This window comes from Dermacentor silvarum, chromosome 1, assembly GCF_013339745.2.
Source record: "Dermacentor silvarum isolate Dsil-2018 chromosome 1, BIME_Dsil_1.4, whole genome shotgun sequence".
In the NCBI taxonomy this organism is placed as follows: Eukaryota; Metazoa; Arthropoda; class Arachnida; order Ixodida; family Ixodidae; genus Dermacentor; species Dermacentor silvarum.
The window spans coordinates 5,881,706-5,902,565 of NC_051154.1; the positions used below are offsets into that span (position 1 = coordinate 5,881,706).

The window sequence follows — 20,860 nt, forward strand, 5'->3', positions numbered from 1 at the left end:
GCCTTCAAGCACGAGCGCCGTTGCCGAGCAATAGCGCTGGACCCACTAGCGTCTCTCTTCGGTACAATATGAATATGTACAGGTGGGTCCACTGTTAGAGGGAACACGCGAGTGCGTGGCTCATGCTCAGCGTGGCGCATGTACAGGAAGGAAGTGACAAATGCTGCGTGTCTGCTGCTGAACCACCCCTTCACTTTGCTTGCGCACGGCCGCCCTGCCATAGGTGCAATCGCATGTTAAGTGCTTAAAGGAGAAACATTTCATTTTGTGCACTGCCACCCGTGAGACGTAGAAAGCACATAAGGTCCCTTCTACTGCAGTGGCATAGAATATGAATTATGGATAAGCTGCAGAACTAATATATAATTTGTTTTCGAGATGGTATTTTTGGACGTGCCAAATAATGTCGCTGTGCTGCGTCCCGTACGAGCATTTTGTGGGCGGAAACACATTCACAACATCGTTCGTAACTGCAAATTGTTCTATCTCTTTTTGTTAATATATGTTAATGTCATCGAGAAAATTTTTAATCAGACATTGTGGGTACCTCCCACATGATGGGGAGGGTTAGAATATTCTAACCCCACAAAAGGGAGGTTAGAATATTTATTTCAGCTTCTCACAAAGAAAATAAAATAAATATAACAAAAGACACCCACACAGACAGCCTAGTAGTTCATAACATCTCCGCTAACTTCCAACACAGCCCTTATTCTCTGGCATAGGGATTCATAGAGTGCTTCTGTGAGCCTTGTATTCCTTGTTACACGATTCCATTCACCTTGGTCCGCTGTCCAGAGCCTTTCAGCGGACGTACCGTGCATGCTTTGGCCCGACAAAGCTACTTTAAGTTTCATGTTTTCAATGATGTTTATATGAACGGACTGCAGTGGCCACTTGAACAGTAAGACTGCGGTCCTGCAGCTGTCCTGTGACCGTTCACGCAGTTGCCAGGTGGCACAATGCATGTGCAACATGAAGCCTTCTCCTCCGGTGCCCTCTTGCCTGTCTCATCACGGCTCTCTGTGTCGTGGCCCCCTCGCTCTCTCCACCGGCGGCCAACGACCCGCGTGCGCAGTCCGGCTTCCCTCCTCTACCTTCGCCTGCTGTGGGCGAAGCCATTGGACAAAGCCATCGCTCCTAGATGGCGCCACTGTTCCACAGCCGAGTGTGAGCTATTCCGCAAGACAGCAGCAGCAGGTGGCAGCCACGGTCAGCAAGAGAGGTGCAGGGGGGTTCCCAAAGAAAGCTTTGCTTTAAAACATGGTAGCAAAGGAAATGCTAACTACCTTCTCTCAAGTCTTATATGAAAAGTAGATGGCTAGAGCCTCCAGCCAACCTCTCTGCCTTTCATACCATTTAGCATTTCTCTCTTTCTCCAATAAAAGCTCCAAATTTTGACTGATCTATGCTTCAAGAATATTTTGTGTTGGCTTTGCTAGTAACGTTAAAAATGCTTCTCGGAGAGAAAATATTTACTGGGCATTGCCAGGGTCGCCAGATTTTCTGCTGTTGGAAGTCTGTGCTAAATGTTGACATGTCAATAAAGGTCGCGTGCTTCCGTTGATCAGTAGTTCAATCACGATGTTCCTGGGCAAACAGCAACTGTTTTTGTTTCTCAAGAGTGGCTTTTTGGCGGCAGTACGACTTTTTAGGCCTCCTTCAGCAATTTGTTGCTTCACAGTAATTTTTGATGCTTTGCATGGATTTCTTTGACAGAAGTGGTTAGCTTGTTTGCGATAAAAGCAAATATTTCACAGTCTTACTGTTCTGTTCTCACCTGAGACACCTAGGCTTGCTAGTAGTGTCCAGGATCCTTCGTTCCTCTCTCTAGGCCTGTACGATCCTGTTAACCATCTTGAGTGGTCGATTTACCATTGCTGAAATGGAACGCTGAGTGTACCCTTGCAGGGAAAGGTCCAGAATCTGCTGTCTTTGGTGGTCGGGCACCCTAGCCATTACCGCATTTGTCGTCGTCGTCTTCTTCCACAGCTGGCTGCGTTGCCGCTCATCATTCCAGCGTAGAATTTCACTTCTCTTCTGTCGTCGTAATGGGGAGAGGCCGCATTTACGGGGGTATGAGCCATTCATTGTCTTACGTGACAGACAGATTTAATTTTGAAGCAATTTAATTTTGAAGAATCGCAAGCAGCAATGGGCGGGCGAATGCTGTTAACCACGCCGCCGAGCAAACTTGAGACGTCGAATGCAAGCAGCAATGGTGGACTGCGGGCATGCCGTCAGTGACGTCGTCCTTTGCGTCACAGCCGAACGTGTGTGTAACCTCATAATTGAGAAATACTTTAATGAACCATCGGGGTTAACCCAGTGATAAACACCGGGGCCGCACGTTTCAGATTTGCTGGTCGCAGCTGCAAACTCACCATGTTTCATTCATGTATCATTTTGCAAGCTGCTGCCTGTGCTTTTTGGTGGCATCATTATGGGGCATTTGCAACCCTGATTAGTCTATGGCAGGTATGGCTGGCTGGTGCGAATTGAGCAGGAATCCTCAGCTTTAGGGGAACGATTTCTGTGCAACAGGGCTGACTGCAGGTAAATGGAGGTGTGTAGTCTGCAGTAGTGTATGATATGGATTGGCATTGTTGTAGAGGCATTGCTCATAGCCCTTGAGTGCCCTGAGTGGAGTTTTGACCTGGTCACATGTTTACCTCGTTTACATCTCATATGTGCAGCTGACCATGTGGGACCTCACCAATGGGAAACTGCTTCGTACAATCGCAGACATCCACCCACCACAAATGGCCATCCTGCATGTCAAGGTGGGGTGTTGTTTTTTTGGCAAGATGCTTTGCTGGCTCTGAATTGCTTAAAAAATTGTAATCTTAATGGAAAGCATAACCTTTCTACGCTCCCCATAGAGTAAGAGCAGCGCCACGTGTGTTTGGAGGAAAAGCAAAGATGGCAATAGCCATTGTATGAGGAAAATCACCAAACTGAAATCATTTGTTGCATGTCTGAATGAAATCGGTCCCACACACGGGTGTTATAAACAGCTCATTAAAATGGCAAATAATTTCTTATATACATTTACAAGTGGAAATATTTGCACCTTTGCAAGCATTCCAGGTGTTCTTCATAACTATTTTATGACATTCCTTCAGACAAAAATGCTTGCAACATGGCATCAAGAAACATGTCACACAACCATTTGTCTTTTTTTCTTCACATGCTTGAAACTCCTCCAAGAAATCAATACTGTGCATAGCATTTTCACCCAATGGGTGAAGCATTTACAGCAATAGCAAGGTATTAGAATATTACACAGATAAAGGCTAGTAGTTTTATGGGCAGTTTAAAATGCAATTAACACTCACTAACGACACAGAACGTCATCCTCTGTCAATTGTGCTTTGTCGTCCCTGCCCTCGGGATACGGAAAACTAGATACCGCAGTTCCTGAGGCATGAACTGCGTCATAGTTGAAAGAGTCAAGTCCTTGAATTTCTCCAGCAAATCTCATTGAAGTTGTTGTGGATGGTTTTTATACCCTTGCACTCGTGGACACTGGTGCTGCCGTTTCTCTTAATGATATAAAACTTTGCTGCTTACTTAGGAAGGTTACCAGAATGCCAGCGGGTTGTGCCTTTGCACCACTATATTCAGCCCACAGCTGTGTGTACAGCTCGCATCGTAATTCAAGATGTCTTGTGTACTATCGAGTTTCTTGTGCTGCCTGCTTGTTCGCATGACATCATTCTCGGCTTGGATTTTCGGTCTTGGTGTCATGCTGTTATTGGCTGTGCCCATGCTGAGATGGCTTTCTCGAAGTTGTGTGCCACTTTGCATGATACTCAATCGGACGAGCATAAGAGGAAGAAGAGAATAAAGATGTATGGGTTTGTGGCCTGCTCATGAACACGACATGGCTGGCAATTAGGTGTTGGAGTTAGACGTAGAGTTAGACGTATTGTCCTGGTGTGCTGTTCCTAGAATGTTGACTTTACGCACATACATGAACTCGCCTGACCTTCCCCAAGCAGGCGACCTTCCACCAGCCACCCATGCAAGCCAGATGCCGACGATACCGACATACCGCCATACAGTGCTTTCCAGGTCCCTGTGTCGTGTGCTGATAATTCTGCCGCTACGGTGCTGTTTGCGCCGTCCAACACGGTCTTTTGCCGTAGGAGTCTCTCGTTGCCATTTACTGTCTTCAGCGTCCATCACAATGTTACCACCTTGATCGTCACAAATTTGCTGCCCAACCCTTCAACCTTGCTCTTCGTGCCTTGGCAACCTTCAGCCTTGATGGCACAGACGACTTGCTGCTCAGTGCGCTCACACCTTCTGCCTGTAACCGACACCTTCAGATGCATAGCACCCTCTTCCGACAGCTTAAAGTAGGCTTGCAGAATGAGCAAGCATAAGAGGACGAAGAGAATAAAGATGCATGGTTTGTGGCGGGCTCACGAACACGACATGGCTGGCAGTTAGGTGTTGGAGTTAGACGTATTGTGTCCTGGTGCGCTGTTCCTGGAATGTTGACTTTGGACGCATACATGAACTCGCCTGACCATCCACAAGCAGGCGACCTTCCACCAGCCACCCATGCAAGCCAGGCAGATGTGGCGATGGTACAGCTCCGCGTGCAGCCGTTTTGCCAAAACACCGCTGAAGTAGGGTTTACTCAGCTGGAGGCACAGTTCCATCTTTGCCATGTTACCTCGGATACCTCACGGTACTACCACTTCTCTGTCATCAGATGTGGCTCAAGAGGTGGCCGATGTTAGTGCCGAGCCGCTGGGCGACACATCCTACCAAAAACTCAAGCAGAACATTTTGGAACCACAATGCCAACCAAGTGCCTCACTGGGGAACAGCCTGGCGACCGGTGGCCTTCACAACTGCTCAGCAGCATGCGGTGGTTTTGGGTGAGAATGAAATCAGCATGCACGACACCTTGCTTAAGTTGTTGTTCCTACAGCACATGCCCCAGTCTGTCCGCTTCATTCTGGCTGCTGCGGACAAGTTGTCCCTCGATCGTCTTGCTGTGTTCGCTGACATCGTCTGTGAAGTTGTCTCCAACTGTAACCGCCGTCTCCGAGACCCCAGACACTTCTGCTGTTTCAAGGTTAGAGAAGCGCATCGACCAACTCTCTGTTCCCATAGCTGCTCTCTAGATGCTGTCATGGTACCAGCACTCTCCGCTCCCAAGGCGTCATTCTTCATTTGCGCAACAACTCCTCGTGTCATTTGAGTACCTCTTCAATCTGCTAGTACCACAGGATGTTCGAGCACGATGCCACAAAATGCACTTCACCTTGCAGCTGGTTGGGAAATGGCCAATGGGATCACTGATGGCTGCCTGTGACCTCGCTTCTCAACCTGGCCTCCTCTTTGTGATTATGGATCGTATCTCCAGTACGAGGTGCCTCGTGGACACGGGAGGCGAATTGAGTGTGCTACCACCTACCAATGCAGATCGCCATTCTAGGTCCACAGGACGAATACTACATGCCACTAACTCTTCATTGATGGCCACATACGGCTTCCGTTCATTGACTGTTGCCCAGGGCCTGCGTCCCACGTTTCGGAGGGTGTTCATAATAGCCGTCGTTCGCCATCCCTTCATTGGATCCGACTTCCTGTCACACTGTCTTGAATGTTGGCATGTGACGTCATCACCTTATTGAAAGCATGACCCCCCTCTCCATCTCGGGCGTGCTCTGTGACGTCACGCCCACCGGCATGCACACACTCATCCCATGTTCTCCATTTGAGAACCTACTCGCCAAGTTCCCAAATCTCGCGAAGCCCTGCAACCTTACCCAGCCACCTAAGCATGTTCTGACCCACCACATCTTACACGGGGTCTACCTGTCGGTGTCGCCTATAGAATTTTATACAATAATAACTTAAGAGAAAGCTGGCGCTAGTGTCTGCGGAAGGTGCATGCACAGTAGTTTAGCCACAATGGGAATGATGGTTAGTACATGGATTTGCCTAAACATTGCCTTTCTGGCTTTAAATGGCTTTGTGACTTTGTAAACTCATCATTTTCAACAAAGTAATCTGTTGGGCAAGCTCATCATAACGTGTCCATGTACTGTAATGTCCTTGCATATACTAGAGCACTGCACGGGCCTGATTTTTCGGCCCGAGCCCGGCCCGGGCCCGCTTTACGAGGCCCGAGCCCGGCCCGGGCCCGGGCGTACATGACCAAGACCAACCCGGGCCCGTGGTTCCAAGCCCGGGCCCGACCCGGGCCCGTGTTACTGAGCCGGGACACGGCCCGGGCCCGGGCGTTCATTACTAAGCTTAGCTAGGGCCCCCGTGTGCATGACCAGGCCCGGCCTGTAAGAAAAAATTTTTTTTTTACTTACAGATTGTACCGTATCTGTCAGCCTCACCTTCTCGAGGTTTAATCAGCTGCAGTATATAAGCAATAAAAGGCCGAAATCTTTGTTTCTCCCACGGGAACATCAGTAATCCAGCCCATTGCCTGTGCTACTATTTTTCTGGTGGTGCGCATGCACTTACCTTGATTTGTACAATATGGTTCTATGATGTCATTTAGCATGCAAATATACAGGGCGTTTCATTTTAGCTGAACCAAATTTTTAAAGATTGCCTGTGGCAGATAGCTCAGTTATAATCCTTGATCTAAACTACTCGATGAGGCGGCCATTACTTCCAGGAGAAATCAAAACGCCTAATTAAAGAATTAACCTAATGATGCTAATTAATGTTTTAAATAATTATTTTATGGCACATCTTTCAATCTACGAATTAGAGCCGCCGAGTTCGCAAGGCGTATCCACTTGGAACGAATTCTCAGGACTAAACCAGTTTCGAGATAATAATTTTCAAAGTGTCCGACGAAATCAATTAAATCAAATCAATTTCTTGTCCAGTTTACATGCTGGATGGTCATTTTGGACTAAAAGCAAGATATGTAGCTTGACGTGACACAAAAGACCAGGCGGGGCAATAGTACAGCAAACAGTGTGTACAAATGCACAATAATTCACATATATTTCCAGCTATCGCTGGAATTCCTCATAGACGAAATAGCTATGAACGGAAAGACAAAGAATATTTGCGTCACGGCGAGTTAACAGAATTGGAAAAAGTTTTAACAGAATGCATTTTGAAACAACACTACAATAACAATACTAGCTATACAAAACAACGCAACACCAGCTACACAACATAGCATGAGACTGAATTTTACAAGATCAACATTTGCTAAGAAAACGAAACCGGATTTACATTATATACTCAGAACCATACACAAAGACAGAATAATCACATCAGATACATTACAAGTGACCAAAGTGTCAGCTGAGTTCTTTCTTGCTGAAATTACCGCCATTTTTGTATCTGTTCAAAGTGAATGGTAGGTAATGTATTAACGACTGATGCTTATAGAGTGTTCTGAAGTATGGAATTGACAATATCTCAGGATTTCTTGTGTTCGCATTAATGCGACGACGCTCTAAGGAGGCTAATTGATTTATGTAGTTCCAAGCTAATTCTGACATGGATGGCCTAATGGATGGTCAAAACGCCTAATTGAATATTTAACATAATTATGCAAATTAACTTTTTAAATAACTATTTAGCGGAACATCTTTCAATATACGAATTATAGTCGCTGAGTTCGCAAGGCGCATCCACTTGGAACGAATTCTCAGGACTGAACTAGTTTCGAGATATTAAGTTTAGTGTGTCCGACGAAATGCATGGGCGTTCCAGTTAACATTTAGAGGAAAACGCTGTTTTATGCATTGAAGCACAAAAGTAACTGGCCTTAACGCTAAAATAATGCCATAGTATCGACACTTTTATATAATTTATTTTTCCTTACGCGGAAACAATGTTCGTTTTTGTGGAACAGAACAAAAAAAAAATTTGCGTAGCTTGCACTGGCTGCGCAATGCTAAAGAGACAGCGGAGATGATGGGCACCTAGCTAGTCCTGGCTTTTGGGCTAGACTGAGCACTACCAAGTCATCGCCAGCATTTCCCGGAATTTATTTTTTCTTGATTGATTACCGATTAGCTATTGATTGGCTATCGATTGTCTATTACAAGATATTGGCCACGTACTTGGGATAGGCCAAGCACTACCAAGTTATCCAAATTTATTGATTATTGATCCATCATCGATAAGCTTGATTGGCTGTTGATTGGTTATTGTAAGGTATTGGCCACGTATTTGGGCTAGGCTAAGCACTACCAAGTAATCCCCAGCATTTTCGGGAATTTATTATTGATCGATTATTGACTAACTATTGATTGGCTATCAATTGCCTATTGATAGACAATTAGTCCCCACCATTCATAGCTAGACATATCCAGGCTCAGCTTTGCTAGTTCACAGGCGTATGTGCCATTGCTCTTGGACCCTTTCTGCACTGCTGCCAGGATCGGCTCACATTTTTGGATTCAGCGGACACATTAGGCCCGGCTGAAACAGCTTTGCTGTTAAAAATGAGAACTTCATCTGTTTTACTATTTTCTTTGATGAGATATAGTCATCTGATAAGATATGCAGTCAAGAGAGTGGTGTGGATCCGAGAACAAACTGGGATAACCGATATTCTAGTTGACATTAAGCTGGAAAAATGGATCTGGGCAGGCCATGTAATGCATAGGATGAATAACCGATGGACCATTAGAGCTACAGAATGGATACCAAGAGAAGGGAAGCGCAGTCCAGGACGGCAGAAAACTAGGTGGGGTGATGAAGTTAGGAAATTCGCAGGCGCAAATTGGAATCAGCTAGCGCAAGACAGGGTTAATTGGAGATCGCAGGGAGAGGCCTTCGTCCTGCAGTGGACATAAATATAGGCTGATGATGATGATGACAGTAATCTTGCACGTGTCACTTCAGCTTGGCACAGAATGCATTGAACCATGCAATGCATAACGGCCGTGTGTGCTCGAAGGCCTACTTAGGCCCTTCAATGAGCGGGCCCGAGTCTGGCCCAAGCCCATGGCTTTAAGCCCGAGTCCGGCCCGGGCCCGCGGCCTCAAGCCCGAGCCCGGCCCGGGCCCGCGGCCTCAAGCCCGAGCCCGGCCCGGGCCCGCGGCCTCAAGCCTGGGCCCGGCCCGAGCCCGCCGACAAACGCTTCGGACTCGGGCCGGGCAGGGCCCGGGCCCGTGCAGTGCTCTAGCATATATGTTTGGGCTCGTAATCTCATTTACAAACATAATCCATTGACTGAAGAGTGTGATCCGTTCTGGGTATTGCATGCCTCCACTGTTCTAGATGATTGTCTTTTTGCTCGGAAAATAGTGAACTTCTCGTCGCAAAACTTGTACCTTGTTTTACAACAGCGGGCAAAGTATATTTTAACAGCGGAGCTGTTTATTAAGCTCATGGTTAGGCCACGTAGTGCGTACAAAAAACTGCTCCGGCGATGACGTCACCGCGCATTGCATCACACAGCTGGTACGAGGCGTTGCTAGGCCACGCACATGATGTCATCGCTCGACGAGGTTACCACCCTCTCCCTGGTTACCCTCGCCACAGTGTGAGGCGCGGCCAACGCATCCGGCGTTCGCCGGCATGCCCTGGCTGCAGCCGGCGTCGAGATGCGACATGCTGCATTTTGCGCTGGCGTCGTCACCCAGAATAGACCGCATCCACGTCTCTTTGAGCAAGATGGGCTGATGGATACTGGTGGCGGCACGTGCAGCGAGTTCGCAGTTTCGTATCATCCTGAAACTCCTAGTTTGGTATAAAATGCGCATGCGTCTAGGTGGCGCGGCGCACACATTGGACTATAGAGGGGTTAGTTTACAGGGTTACATCGGCCACGCCTCGCGTCGAACTATAGAGTGCTACGCTTTCGCTGGCGTGGCGTCCCCATGCAGAGCGCGCTTGCGCGTCAACGCTATGCTGGACTATAAAGTGGCCTTTAGAAAGAAGACTGCATGCTGACCCCGAGTATTGTCCCGATACTCAGGGTCGGCTAGGTTTGGTTAAGAACCAGCCAAGCCAAACCAAGTTAAGCAAAGGAAAGCAAGGACAAAGCTAAGAACCAGCCAAGCCATATCAAGTTAAGCAAAGAAAAGCTAAGTTAAAGCTAGGGAAGGACCACCAGCTTCGTTGTTTGCCCAGTCTTCGTACCACTTAGTGTGAAGCTGCCCCTAATTTTTTTCATCATTATGGGCTAGAAGCACAACGAGTTGCTGCAAAATCACACACGAAACAACTAAATGCTTTCATTTTATCATTTGCGCATTGCAAAAGGCAAGCCCTGAATTAGTTGTGCCATCTATCAGTGAACGCCAGAAACTATAGCGTGTTATGGAGGCGGTCTCTCCACGGCAGCCCTGCGCAGTTAATAATGTTCTTCCACAGAGCTCTATGAACATTACTCCCATGTACATAGTGTATGGTTTGGGGCATGCAGGAGAACATGGCCAAGTTTGTATGAAGTGATTGCATATGATACGGCGCATGGTTTTGTACTAATAATAGTGTGGATAACGTAATATCAATAACATATAGTCAGTAGTACTATCACTAGCACTTTTTTACTGTTTGGTGGTGGTTAGATTGTTTTGCATCACTACTGGCATTTTTAATTGTGTGCACTTTGCCACCCTCATGATCATGCCATTGTTTCTTACAGTTCACAGATGACCCGACGCTTGCCATCTGCAGCGATAGTGGTGGCTCTGTATATGAACTTAACTTCAGGCAAGTGTATTACAGTTGCTTACCTTCCCCTGGTCATACCTCTTCTTTTTTTCTTTTCAGAAAAGTTCTTAACAGCCGGACGTGCGAGTCTGTGTGCATTTTTTCTGGAAGGTACGTTCATTGGTCCTGTTAATGGTTAACGCGGTTCCTTATGTCAGGCTGAAAAAAGTGCTAATGGCACAAAGATGAAAGGAAACAGACATGAGTGCTGTACTCACAAATGAAGTTTTATTGGAAGCTCCATTGGTTGGCAAGATAAATAGAACTGACTCAGACTTGCTCACAAAATACCAGGTGCTTTTCTTTATACATAACACCAATTACATGGACACTCCAGGTCAATTTCTGCTGTCAGCGTCGCCGTGATGTTCCATAAAAAGTCCAAGTGCTGTAACTTCGTGGCCACACGCCATATGCTTTAGGTGTGAGAGAAAGCTGAGAAGGATGGTGGCATGATGCGGCGGCGCAAGGGAGGAAGGCGAGGTGCGCAGTCTTTTCACAGAGTTTGTGTGCATCTCCTCTTCTACTCCAGCTATGGTAATCTGTGGTGGGTTTGAAGGCTAGGCGACCTGAGATAGCTTCATGTGCGCTGTGTTCTCGCGGGCCTAGTTCGAATTGAAGCAAGAGGCAGTACGAAAGGGAATTCGCTGGCCGCTGCTGCCGGTCTTCATCATGCCAGTTTCCTGATAGCGAGTTTCCGCGGTCATTGATTGAGATGTGTTCATGTTTGCCTGTGCATGCGTGACAATGTGCATAATTATTTAGTTAAACTAATATGTACAGTAGTTTAATTTTGCTTATTAACCAAAATAGTCTAATTATCTTTCTTATTATTCCTTTAGGGCACATGTTGTAATCGCGAAATTGAAGTCGATGACTATTGAAGTCATGTCTGCTTAACAGACACCTTAAGGCTATGGAACTACTTTCGAAATGTGAGACTTTGAAGTGTGCTACGAAATATATTCCCATTGTTTCCTAAAAGTGCGCCTCTAACAGTTTGGGATGATCTTAAAGTAGAATGCCGAGGCATTTTAAAGCAGATGTAGAGGATGAATTTGACTAACGTAAGGGTATGTGCCAATTAACAGGGGTGGAAGTGCTTTGGCAATTCTTCGCGCTGCGCCAGCCTGTTCTAAAACACAAACTTCGAAATAAATTAGTGGGATGTGCGCATTCACTGGCAACCACACAACTATAGCTGTGCATTGGTTAAACTTTAACACTAAACCGCAAGCATAGGCACTCAGCTTCAGCTGTGATATGTGTTTGTTAGGTGGTGCATTCCAACTTGGCCGCAGGGAAATCGGAAATGTATTATGCATGTCTATAATTCTTGCGCATTCAAGCACTATGTGGGCCGCCTAAAGAGCAATTGAACTGGCACTCTTTTTATGAGGAAGTCGTGAAGAAAAGCCGCACTGTCAGTTGCTTTAATACTACAGTCGGTTTAATTATACTAAATATGTTTTAGTGTTTGCTTGTGTGCCTTTTAAGTAAATTTATGTTGAAAAATGGCAAACACTGTGAATGTAACGTCCCAAATCTATTTCTTCCATGCACTGCATCTGGTTGTCAATTTGATAGCACGGCACGGGGACCGACTTCTGCTTGCTCTCGTGAAATACCATCTTCAGTGGCAACAGTGATTGTCACAAAAATTTGATCATTGTCTGCGTAACTGTACCATGCTAAGTCAGACTTTTGTTGTGGTTTCGGTTTTAGTCATGATTTTAGTCAACCTCAGTAGCCAAATGGCAGTTGTTAAAAGCCAGAGAAAATGCCAGTGGCAGAAACTGTGTTCGCACCAATGATGTTTATGGTGAGACTTACGCTAATCAAGTCTGAAAAGTTTAATAAACCTTCTTTTGGCTTCTAAAACATCAGTTGCTGTTGTACATTGGGGCTATGGTGCCCGTGGCAGGGCCGTGGGCTGTGATTATATAGCCCATGATATTAGCTGTGTATGCAGAGGGGAAAGCCAGTGAACTTTTTTCCCCGTTTGTCACAGGATATCAGTTTTTTTTTTTTCCATCAGAAAACTTGCACACATGCAATGACCAAGTAACTTGCCATTTATGTTGCGATGTGTTAATACCGGCTCTTCAAACAGAATCTTGCCATGAATAAAAAATAATGGGCAGCTTTATGCGAACAGTGATCACTCTATGTTGATGGGCCTTGCTCATGATAGTCATGGGTATTATTTTAATTGTGCACGAATAATCTGTGAGGAGACAGATGGAAATAAAAATGATTCGATTCATTATTTACATGTAGTTAGCCAACTTTTATTTCCCTATTTTATCGATATGGCTTCAATGCAATCGTTGTGAAAGATGTCATGAAGTGATCGATAATGACGTTTAAAGCAACTTATAGGTCTTTTGCAGTCTTTTTTTCTTGCGATGAAGATTCTGAAATTAAAAAACAAATGTGCTGTCGTGTTCTGGTGCCCGGTATTGCAGTGGTCTCTGACGTAAACCTCGTCAACTATGTTCATCGCACTCGTAACGAGTGGCTGCGCTCTTTCCCTTCTACACGTTGGTAACTTTCGGTGCATATCTTCGGTCCTTATCGGGCACGAAGCCACGATTCGAATGTGTGTAAGATGTGCAGTGTACAAGATGACAAGGTTTACGTTTGAGACCGTTGATATCACTGGTACGGGGCCGCGTTGTCACGTGTTATTTTTTAAATTTGCATGGCTCTTTCTAGGTTGATGGAAAAAGAAAAAGACCGCACAAAACCTAGGGTGCTCTAAATGCTGTTATCAGTCATTTCTTGACATCTATCACCACCTTTGCATTGACACATTATTAAAATAAATAATAAACTTCGTTAATTAAATCTAAACATTATTCACACATGTGCACAAAAAAAAATGCTTATGAGTAGCATGAACAACACCCACAAAGATAAAGTGAGCTCTGTTCACATAAATCCCTCCGTGAAAGTAAAAAAAGATTGGCGGCATATCTGCTTGCTTCACTGCAAATGACATCGAAAGACGATAGTCTTCTGCCGCCCCTGATATGTAACACCCTCTCTTTTCCCTCACGCTCTTCCCCTCCCCTCTCACTCCTCCCATGGTGGATGCAATGGAGGTTTTGCTGAAATCAATTCAAATTTCCCGTGTTCGCCCTGCTCTCGCGCCATCTGTTGGTACCTTTTATTAGCCAGCTACAGAGCCGCGGCTTCAGCCGGCTTGTTTTAAACGCGTAGCGTTGCTTCGGCACCATTTCTAACGCGTTGATTTTTTCATTTTCAGCGTTTCATTTTTCATTTCTTTCTGTTTCTCTGTCTGTTGATGAATACTCGCGCCGATGGACTGAATCTAATCACTGTCGCCTTTGAATGACTGATAACTTTTGCTGCGCGTTAACTGAACTTAAGACGGCATCGGCCGCGCGCGCAGGAGCCACGAAGGAAGAAAGTTTACTCTTTGGGATCCGTTTCGAGACTGGTTTATTTGCAGTAGTAAAAGACTAGAGTGGGGAAAGGAAAGAGGAAAGAGAGAAGTAAAGAATACAGTAAAAGGGCGTGAATCAGGCACCTGCAGTGCCGTGGAGAGGGTGCAGTGGCCACTGTCGGGTCGGTGACACGTGGCACCGTGGTAATCACGATTATTTGCTCGGACGGTGTCGTTAATGGCCCCCCTTGGCTCTCGCTTGCTTCTCTGTAGCGTCTTCGCGGTTGTCATTGAGGGTCTTGTTAGGCGCCCCCGCCTCCACTCTCGCTTCTTAGTAGCGTCTTCACGGTTGTCAGCGAAGGTCTTAACATCTGTGTTTCTCTTTTTTTCTCTCTCTTTCTTTAAATGTCTCTCTCGCTCTCATTTTCTCTTTCTTTCGGCCATAGCAAGTTGTGTTACAATCGTTGGCCCAACGCAATCATATGGTTCCCATAAATGCATGTTATACATGCGTAGGTGTATAGCCTAGTGTATAGCCTCCTTGGATGACGCTCGCCTTCGGACCGTGGCTACCCGGGTCTCGCCAAGAAAGTTTATTTTATTTATTTATTTCTTACTCTCGCTTTCTGTCTGTCTCTCTGCACCTCCTCTCCTCATGCTTGGTTTTGGCCGGGCGGTTGAATAGAGTGACAAACAGACAGACGGACAGGCAGACTAAGTTTTTCGTATTTAGGTAGCCCAAGAAAGACTATCGTCTATAATAAACAACACTTAGTCTGAGCTTCACCAAGCTGCTCCAAAATGGCACATTTACTGCCGCCAGAGCTGCTCTATAACAACCTTAAATTATGAGTCAGATCTAGTACGTGTTTGAAAATTTTGTCTGTATTATGTTTCTTTTAACGTAAACAATATTGGGTTTAAGTTAGTGAAACAAATTTTTATCATTATCCGAAGTTCTGGGGTTTTTTTTTACTGCTATGCAGACGATAGCAGAGAATCGCATATCAAACAGAAGCTGCTGTGCCCAAAGAAAGTGGGGCAGTTCGTAGTATGTGGGGTGTCTATAGTCGGCGTTAGTAGACTGTTTAGTTTTCAAAGTTATTGTGTAGAACTTGTGTCTTTGTGCCGTTGTGCCCAGCTGCAGTGATGCGAGTGGTGTTAGCTTTCCTTGTGCAGCCGATTATTTTGGATGGTGACTTGATAGTGTTCATGATCCAAACCAACTGACTGTCGAAATGGCCACAGGGACAATGCAAACGGCTTAGTGTAGTTTATGTTGACTTTTTAGTGATGATCCATGGAGTAGGGCCATGCCACAAGGAGGGTGTCATCCCGAACCTTCCCTCCTTGTACAGCTTTCCAGGTATTGGATAAATATAATGGGAGCCTGTGAAAGTAGTGAGGGTAGGTATGCAAAGCGTCCGAACATTGTCTGCTAGGTTCTTCTCATGAATCCTACATAGCTATCCCCTGCTGTTTATGAGGACATCTGTTGTTTGCAACCACTTATTGTAACCATTGTGTGTGCATTTCTGTTTGCAATGGAAGTGGATAAGCAGCAGGGGCTATGTTGAGCTTGCTGGAATAGCCTTGCACACGGTGCTCGGACAGGAGTATGCTCTGTGCACCTGCCATCACTACTGCACTCTGCGACATGGTGCTGGCTGTCGTGTTGGCAGACGGGCATAGCGCCCATGGCTCAAGTGGGTTAATAAATACAACTTCATCTTTTTTATACGTTGCCAATTAACAATTTGGGCTCGACAAGAACTGCCTCAAAGTCTGAATAAACAGGAGTCCGAGACCCGCCGGGGTGGCTCAGTCAGCTAAGGCGTTGCGCTGCTGAGCCCGAGGTCGCGGGATCGAATCCCGGCCCCGGCGGCCGCATTTCGATGGAGGCGAAATGCAAAAACGCCCGTGTGCTTGCGTTGTAGTGCACGTTAAAGAACCCCAGGTGGTCGAAATTATTCCGGAGTCCTCCACTACGGCGTGCCTCATAATCAGAACTGGTTTTGGCACGTAAAACCCCAGAAAGAAGAAAGAAGAAGAAACAGGAGTCCGAAATATTCAAGTGACTTTATTCCATGAGTGGCTAAAAAAAGTATGCCATATTCTTGGATGACCACTTTTGGGAATACATCCACTTTCGCGGGATTTTGCGTCACTAGTGCCAGAGGCGTCTGAGTCTATGAGCGACAGCATTCTTCGAACTGTGCCAGGAACGCTATCGTCTGTCAGTGTGCCTGGTGCTCATACGAAATGTCACAAAAGTGAAAGTATCCTCGAGAGGGATCGTCCAAAAATAAAGCCCAAGTTTGTCAACGCTTTGCTGTGCAAACGTATGCTCTCCTACTATGTGTTCATTCCGTATCTCTATCATTGTCATGCTGTTGCCAAAGTTTGACAAAAGTGCAATCAGTGCATGCACTGAATCTTCAACTCCTGGCAACATAACAGGACCGCGGTTTTGTAGCTGTGCCTTTTTGGGTGCTCCACCTGCGTTATCAATGGTATCTGCCGGCCGTGAACGGTGGATTATAAAGGCGGCATATAGAATTGAGCGGAATGCATTGCTACAAAATCGCGGACCAGAGGTCGGCCACCCTATCATAGCCAAATGACTGCGTTTTTTTTAGCAACAGTCATTGTCCTTGACGGCGCCGCTTAAACAACTTGAAATCGCCGGTACGGTGTGACTGCTATGTGAACACTATGTGAGCATGTGAATGAACAAACGCGCTATGGACTCGCACATCGCTTGCCGCGATTTGCTTGTCCTATGGTTTCGGTGCGGTCGGTGCTAGATTAACTAGGCTTCGCTAGTTTCAGTTTCGAGGAGGTGTCAGCAACATGACCGACAACCATGCTGTGGTGATGCCAGCGACGTATAAAAGCCAAAGTATCGCTATCTCCGCTCAACTTGGCAGCCAAATTAGCACGCAGTCATGCAGGTGGAGTCTGAATTATTTGACAGTGTGCCTTAAAGGTCAACTGCAACAAAATTCTGTGCCGAGTAAAAAGCCTCTCTGGAAATTTTTACGCTTGAAATGTAAGTCAGCACTTCACAAAACGCTAGAAAAAATTGATGTTTTTCATAACAAAACTAAAAAAATCTCCGCCATTACCATTCGCTGGAAGTCACCTACTTTGAAACTGTAGAGAATCAGGGCCCAGGGGTTGTCTGCTTCCCTTGCTTGTATACAGTTCCCCTGTATCAGCGAACAGGTCCTGTACGTCTGCTAGCCACACAGTTAGTATGCTTTGTAAGCTGCTTCGTGCGCTGTGACAATGCTCTGGCGCGCCCGCGATGTTCTTTTGATCCAAAGTATTTTCCGAGTATTATACTTTGCTGGCTGTTTCGTGTGCTGTGCCAACGCCTCTGCGTGCCCATGATGTTGTTTTAATGCGAAGTATTCTCAGAGTCAAGCCAGTTTTCTCAACATGGTTGTCTCCGATCAACAAGTAGAGCTTTGATGCATTCTCCCTCTGCTCATACAAGAGGGCATTGGGGTGGCCAAGCTAATGTTAAAAAGCTTAACGCAGACGCGATTCATGGGTGGCACAGCTTTAGGCTATGTCGGCAAAAATTGGACGCTCTAAAATCTGTGGCTGGTGCGGGAATAGAACATGTCCTATTGCACGCCGGAGCCGCTGGAACAGTGTGCATCGTGTGCTAGTTGGCTGACCTATATACAGTTCGGGTTCGCTGATGCGAGAATATCAGCTCCTTGGATGCGAGCGTGTTCAGTTTGCGGCTTCGACAAACAAAGCTCTCGCTCGCCGCACACTTCTACGCTTGCGCTGCTGCAACAACTTATCGCTGTGCTGCTGCGGGCCAGATTTAAAGCACAGGGTAAAATTTTAGGGATCTTAGCGCCTCCGGCATGACGTAATCAACTTCACCCGCTGCTGCCTGGCACGCTGTAAACCTGTAAACGCCGGATTCGCTGACCGACCAGGACAACTACCACCATCTGTAGTAAAGGATGGTAAGTAGCCGAGGCTTGGCACGGCCGCTGCGGGTGGAATGGCCCTCTAGCACGCCGTGAGCTTGGTGCTAAGTGCATGTTAACTCACGGCCAGACAGGTCGGGCTCCGGCCGTGATAAAGTTTTGCACATTTCGCTTTGGCGGCATCTACACCATGACCGCCGCGCCGCGTTCTCCTTCGTGAGAAATGTAGCATGTGGTTCCCTGCTGACAGCATTTCTGGTGCTCTGTCAGAAAGGCTTTCGTTTATCTGCTTTGATGCGTCTGACATAGAGACACGCGAAATGTCTCGAAGCTGATGCACTACTAGAAATGATAGCTCAAGAATATCGCCCCTGAATACAATTTGCCTTTGGTTTTCGTGCGCCATCGCAGCTTATAATACTTAAAATCATTCCGAGAAAACGTTTGCCAAGCAGATTTTGCATGGGTAAGTGTCTGTGCTGTTAAAATGTAGCTTGTGCAGCTCTGTCAACTGCAGCTTACATGCTTTGTGTGCATTGGCTGGTCTGTATCCCACCTGCCTGCTGTGCCGTGGTGCACGCTTGTGTTTGGCCTTCCTCTTCTCAGCGTTGCGTTCTGCACAGCCATCTCTTGTGTTTGAGTACGTGTTCGAGCATTCGATGGTTTGAATTGCTGGTGTCCCAATAATTGGGTCAGTGGCAGTTGTGAATTTGCCATTTGCTGAACAGAGGCTTCAGCATTACAAGGAAAAGCAGACCATTGAGAAGTGCCTGGTGTTGTCTAAAGCAAGGCTTGAGCATTACGAGGGGCTCATCAAGGCTTGCCTGGCTCAGAAGAGCATTGATGACATTAGGTCTGGCTAGGTGTTTCTGACTGATGCTAGCTATAGATTTGCTGAAAGCATGGCTAAGCTGGCAGCTGTCAACAAAAAATTTATAAGATTTAACAACGGCTGAGCAGCTTCACTCTATCAACTAGTTGAATAGGTTTGTTGTCTTCATTTAAATTAAAGGGATACTCAAATTTAGGTTTCCCTTTTTGTATTTAGAGGCAGAGCAACATTGTTTTACAGCAAGAAGTTACTTTCTAGAAAAACGCTTGTCAATTTCAAGTGTTCAAAATAGCCTAGGGCGTGTCCAGCGGTCAGCATTTATGTGCTCCAAAGTGCTCAGAAACCTGTATTTGGGTGGTCCAAACTGCTCCTAAATTAACATTTTGCTGCTCCTAAAATTGCTCCAAATCTCAGTTCGTCAGTGGCACCACTGAACAGCCCATTTTTTGCGTTTCTCAAGTAGATGGACGTACGCAGCATTCATTCCCACTCCTGAGCCTAATTAGACAAGCTTCATGTTTGCAAGGGATGAAGGAGGGCAACTGCTGTCTTCCATGCTGCACCCAAAAGAAAAAGCAGCTAGTGGAACCTCTCGCAAGCAAAAGGAAAAAAAGAACAAACCAAACAGAGGAAAGTGAAAAACTCTGCAGAAGGAAGCCATCAGAGCTACAGCTGCAAGGGCTGCCTTCATGGCAAAAATAGACAGCCTCAATAAGCAACTTGCAAATGAACAAACCATTGCAATCGAGGAAGTACTTTCACAACTTGAACAGCTTGCATTTGAAACACCCTTGCATCAAGTGAAATGCCCCTAAAGTGTCATGTGCTTTCGAATGTGGGTTATGAATTACCTCCACATTGACAGGCCAAAAGTTGTGCCAGTTTCTTATGCTATATAACTCGTAAATGTAATCATTGAATTTTCTGAATTTTCATTGAATATTGTGCCCCATATCGATTCCCTACTTCGCGTGGATTGTGCGGCTGTGTGGACTATGTTCTTTGTCATTGCAGTGGTGCAGTAGACTTCTGTTAACTCTGGTTAAATTGATTTTTTGGTTAATTAGCTCAGCAGAAGGTCCTGGCTGGTGTCCATTCATTTCTATGGGCTCAAAGTTTCGTTATTGTCATTGCTATCTCAAGATGCCTGTATAAGTAGTTATCGCGTAGCATGAGACGAGGACGTGCCAAAGGCTCATTCAAGAGATCTTGCATGCTAAGCTAACAGCAGCAAGTCACTTGTCTTGCAGAGAATTGCATGCATCACAGGACGAATGAGTGAAGTCTAGGTATGGGCCACCATCCCATTGGCAGTTGATGTGGAGTTAATTTGATAAATTCAGAATGTGAAAATGCGTAATGGATCTTACTTAGGAGATAACGTTGTTTTTAGACAGCGATAAAGTGCTGTCTGATTAATAACGATTGACATCAGGTGTAAGTAAATTTCTATTCTGTGAAGGTGAAGTTCACTGGTTTCATATTTTTCATATCGCCAGAATCGGAGGCATGCTACTTTATTCTTGCTAATAAATCGAGTGCACTTTAGGTTCCTATTTCGTTTGCGAGCTGTAATGTAATTTCTATGTTAATTTTCTACTTTGAATACATAGAAAGTGGGTAGTCATTCAATTCAGGGGCTTGATAAAATTGAGCAAATACTGCCAAATGAATCAGTGGTTTGCTTCAGTGTATTTTCTGCTTCTTGGTTAATTAAGCCTGCTAGAATATTTGGTCATTTTCATCAGTCCTGTCAGGACAGTGCCTTTCGAAAGAAGGAACGCAACGTCCCAGATGATGCCAACTAAGCTTCAAGCACAGATGCTGTCAGCGTGAGTTGATGCGGATAACATTGTTATATTTATGCCGGAGGCATGCTGTACTAGATACCAGAAAAAAAAACAACATAAAAGTATCGACCAAAGCACGTATGTGCTGCACAGATTGGCTCGCAGAAGCTGCAGCTTCCCATCTCCGGAA

The 20,860-nt window shown here is 45.8% G+C and overlaps 1 protein-coding gene across 2 annotated transcripts in view; it reads left to right on the forward strand.

Moving 5' to 3' along the window:
• The window catches only part of LOC119456269 (vacuolar protein sorting-associated protein 8 homolog), a 109,525-nt gene that overhangs the window by 43,671 nt on the left and 44,994 nt on the right, over positions 1–20,860 (forward strand). The window contains exons 7-9 of one of the 2 annotated variants that reach the window (XM_037717942.2): positions 2,697–2,783; positions 10,613–10,686; positions 10,741–10,791. In XM_037717942.2, the coding sequence (XP_037573870.1) occupies positions 2,697–2,783; positions 10,613–10,686; positions 10,741–10,791 (212 nt within the window). The remainder of the gene's footprint in view (positions 1–2,696; positions 2,784–10,612; positions 10,687–10,740; positions 10,792–20,860) is intronic. The other variant, XM_037717951.2, reaches the window with a different exon arrangement.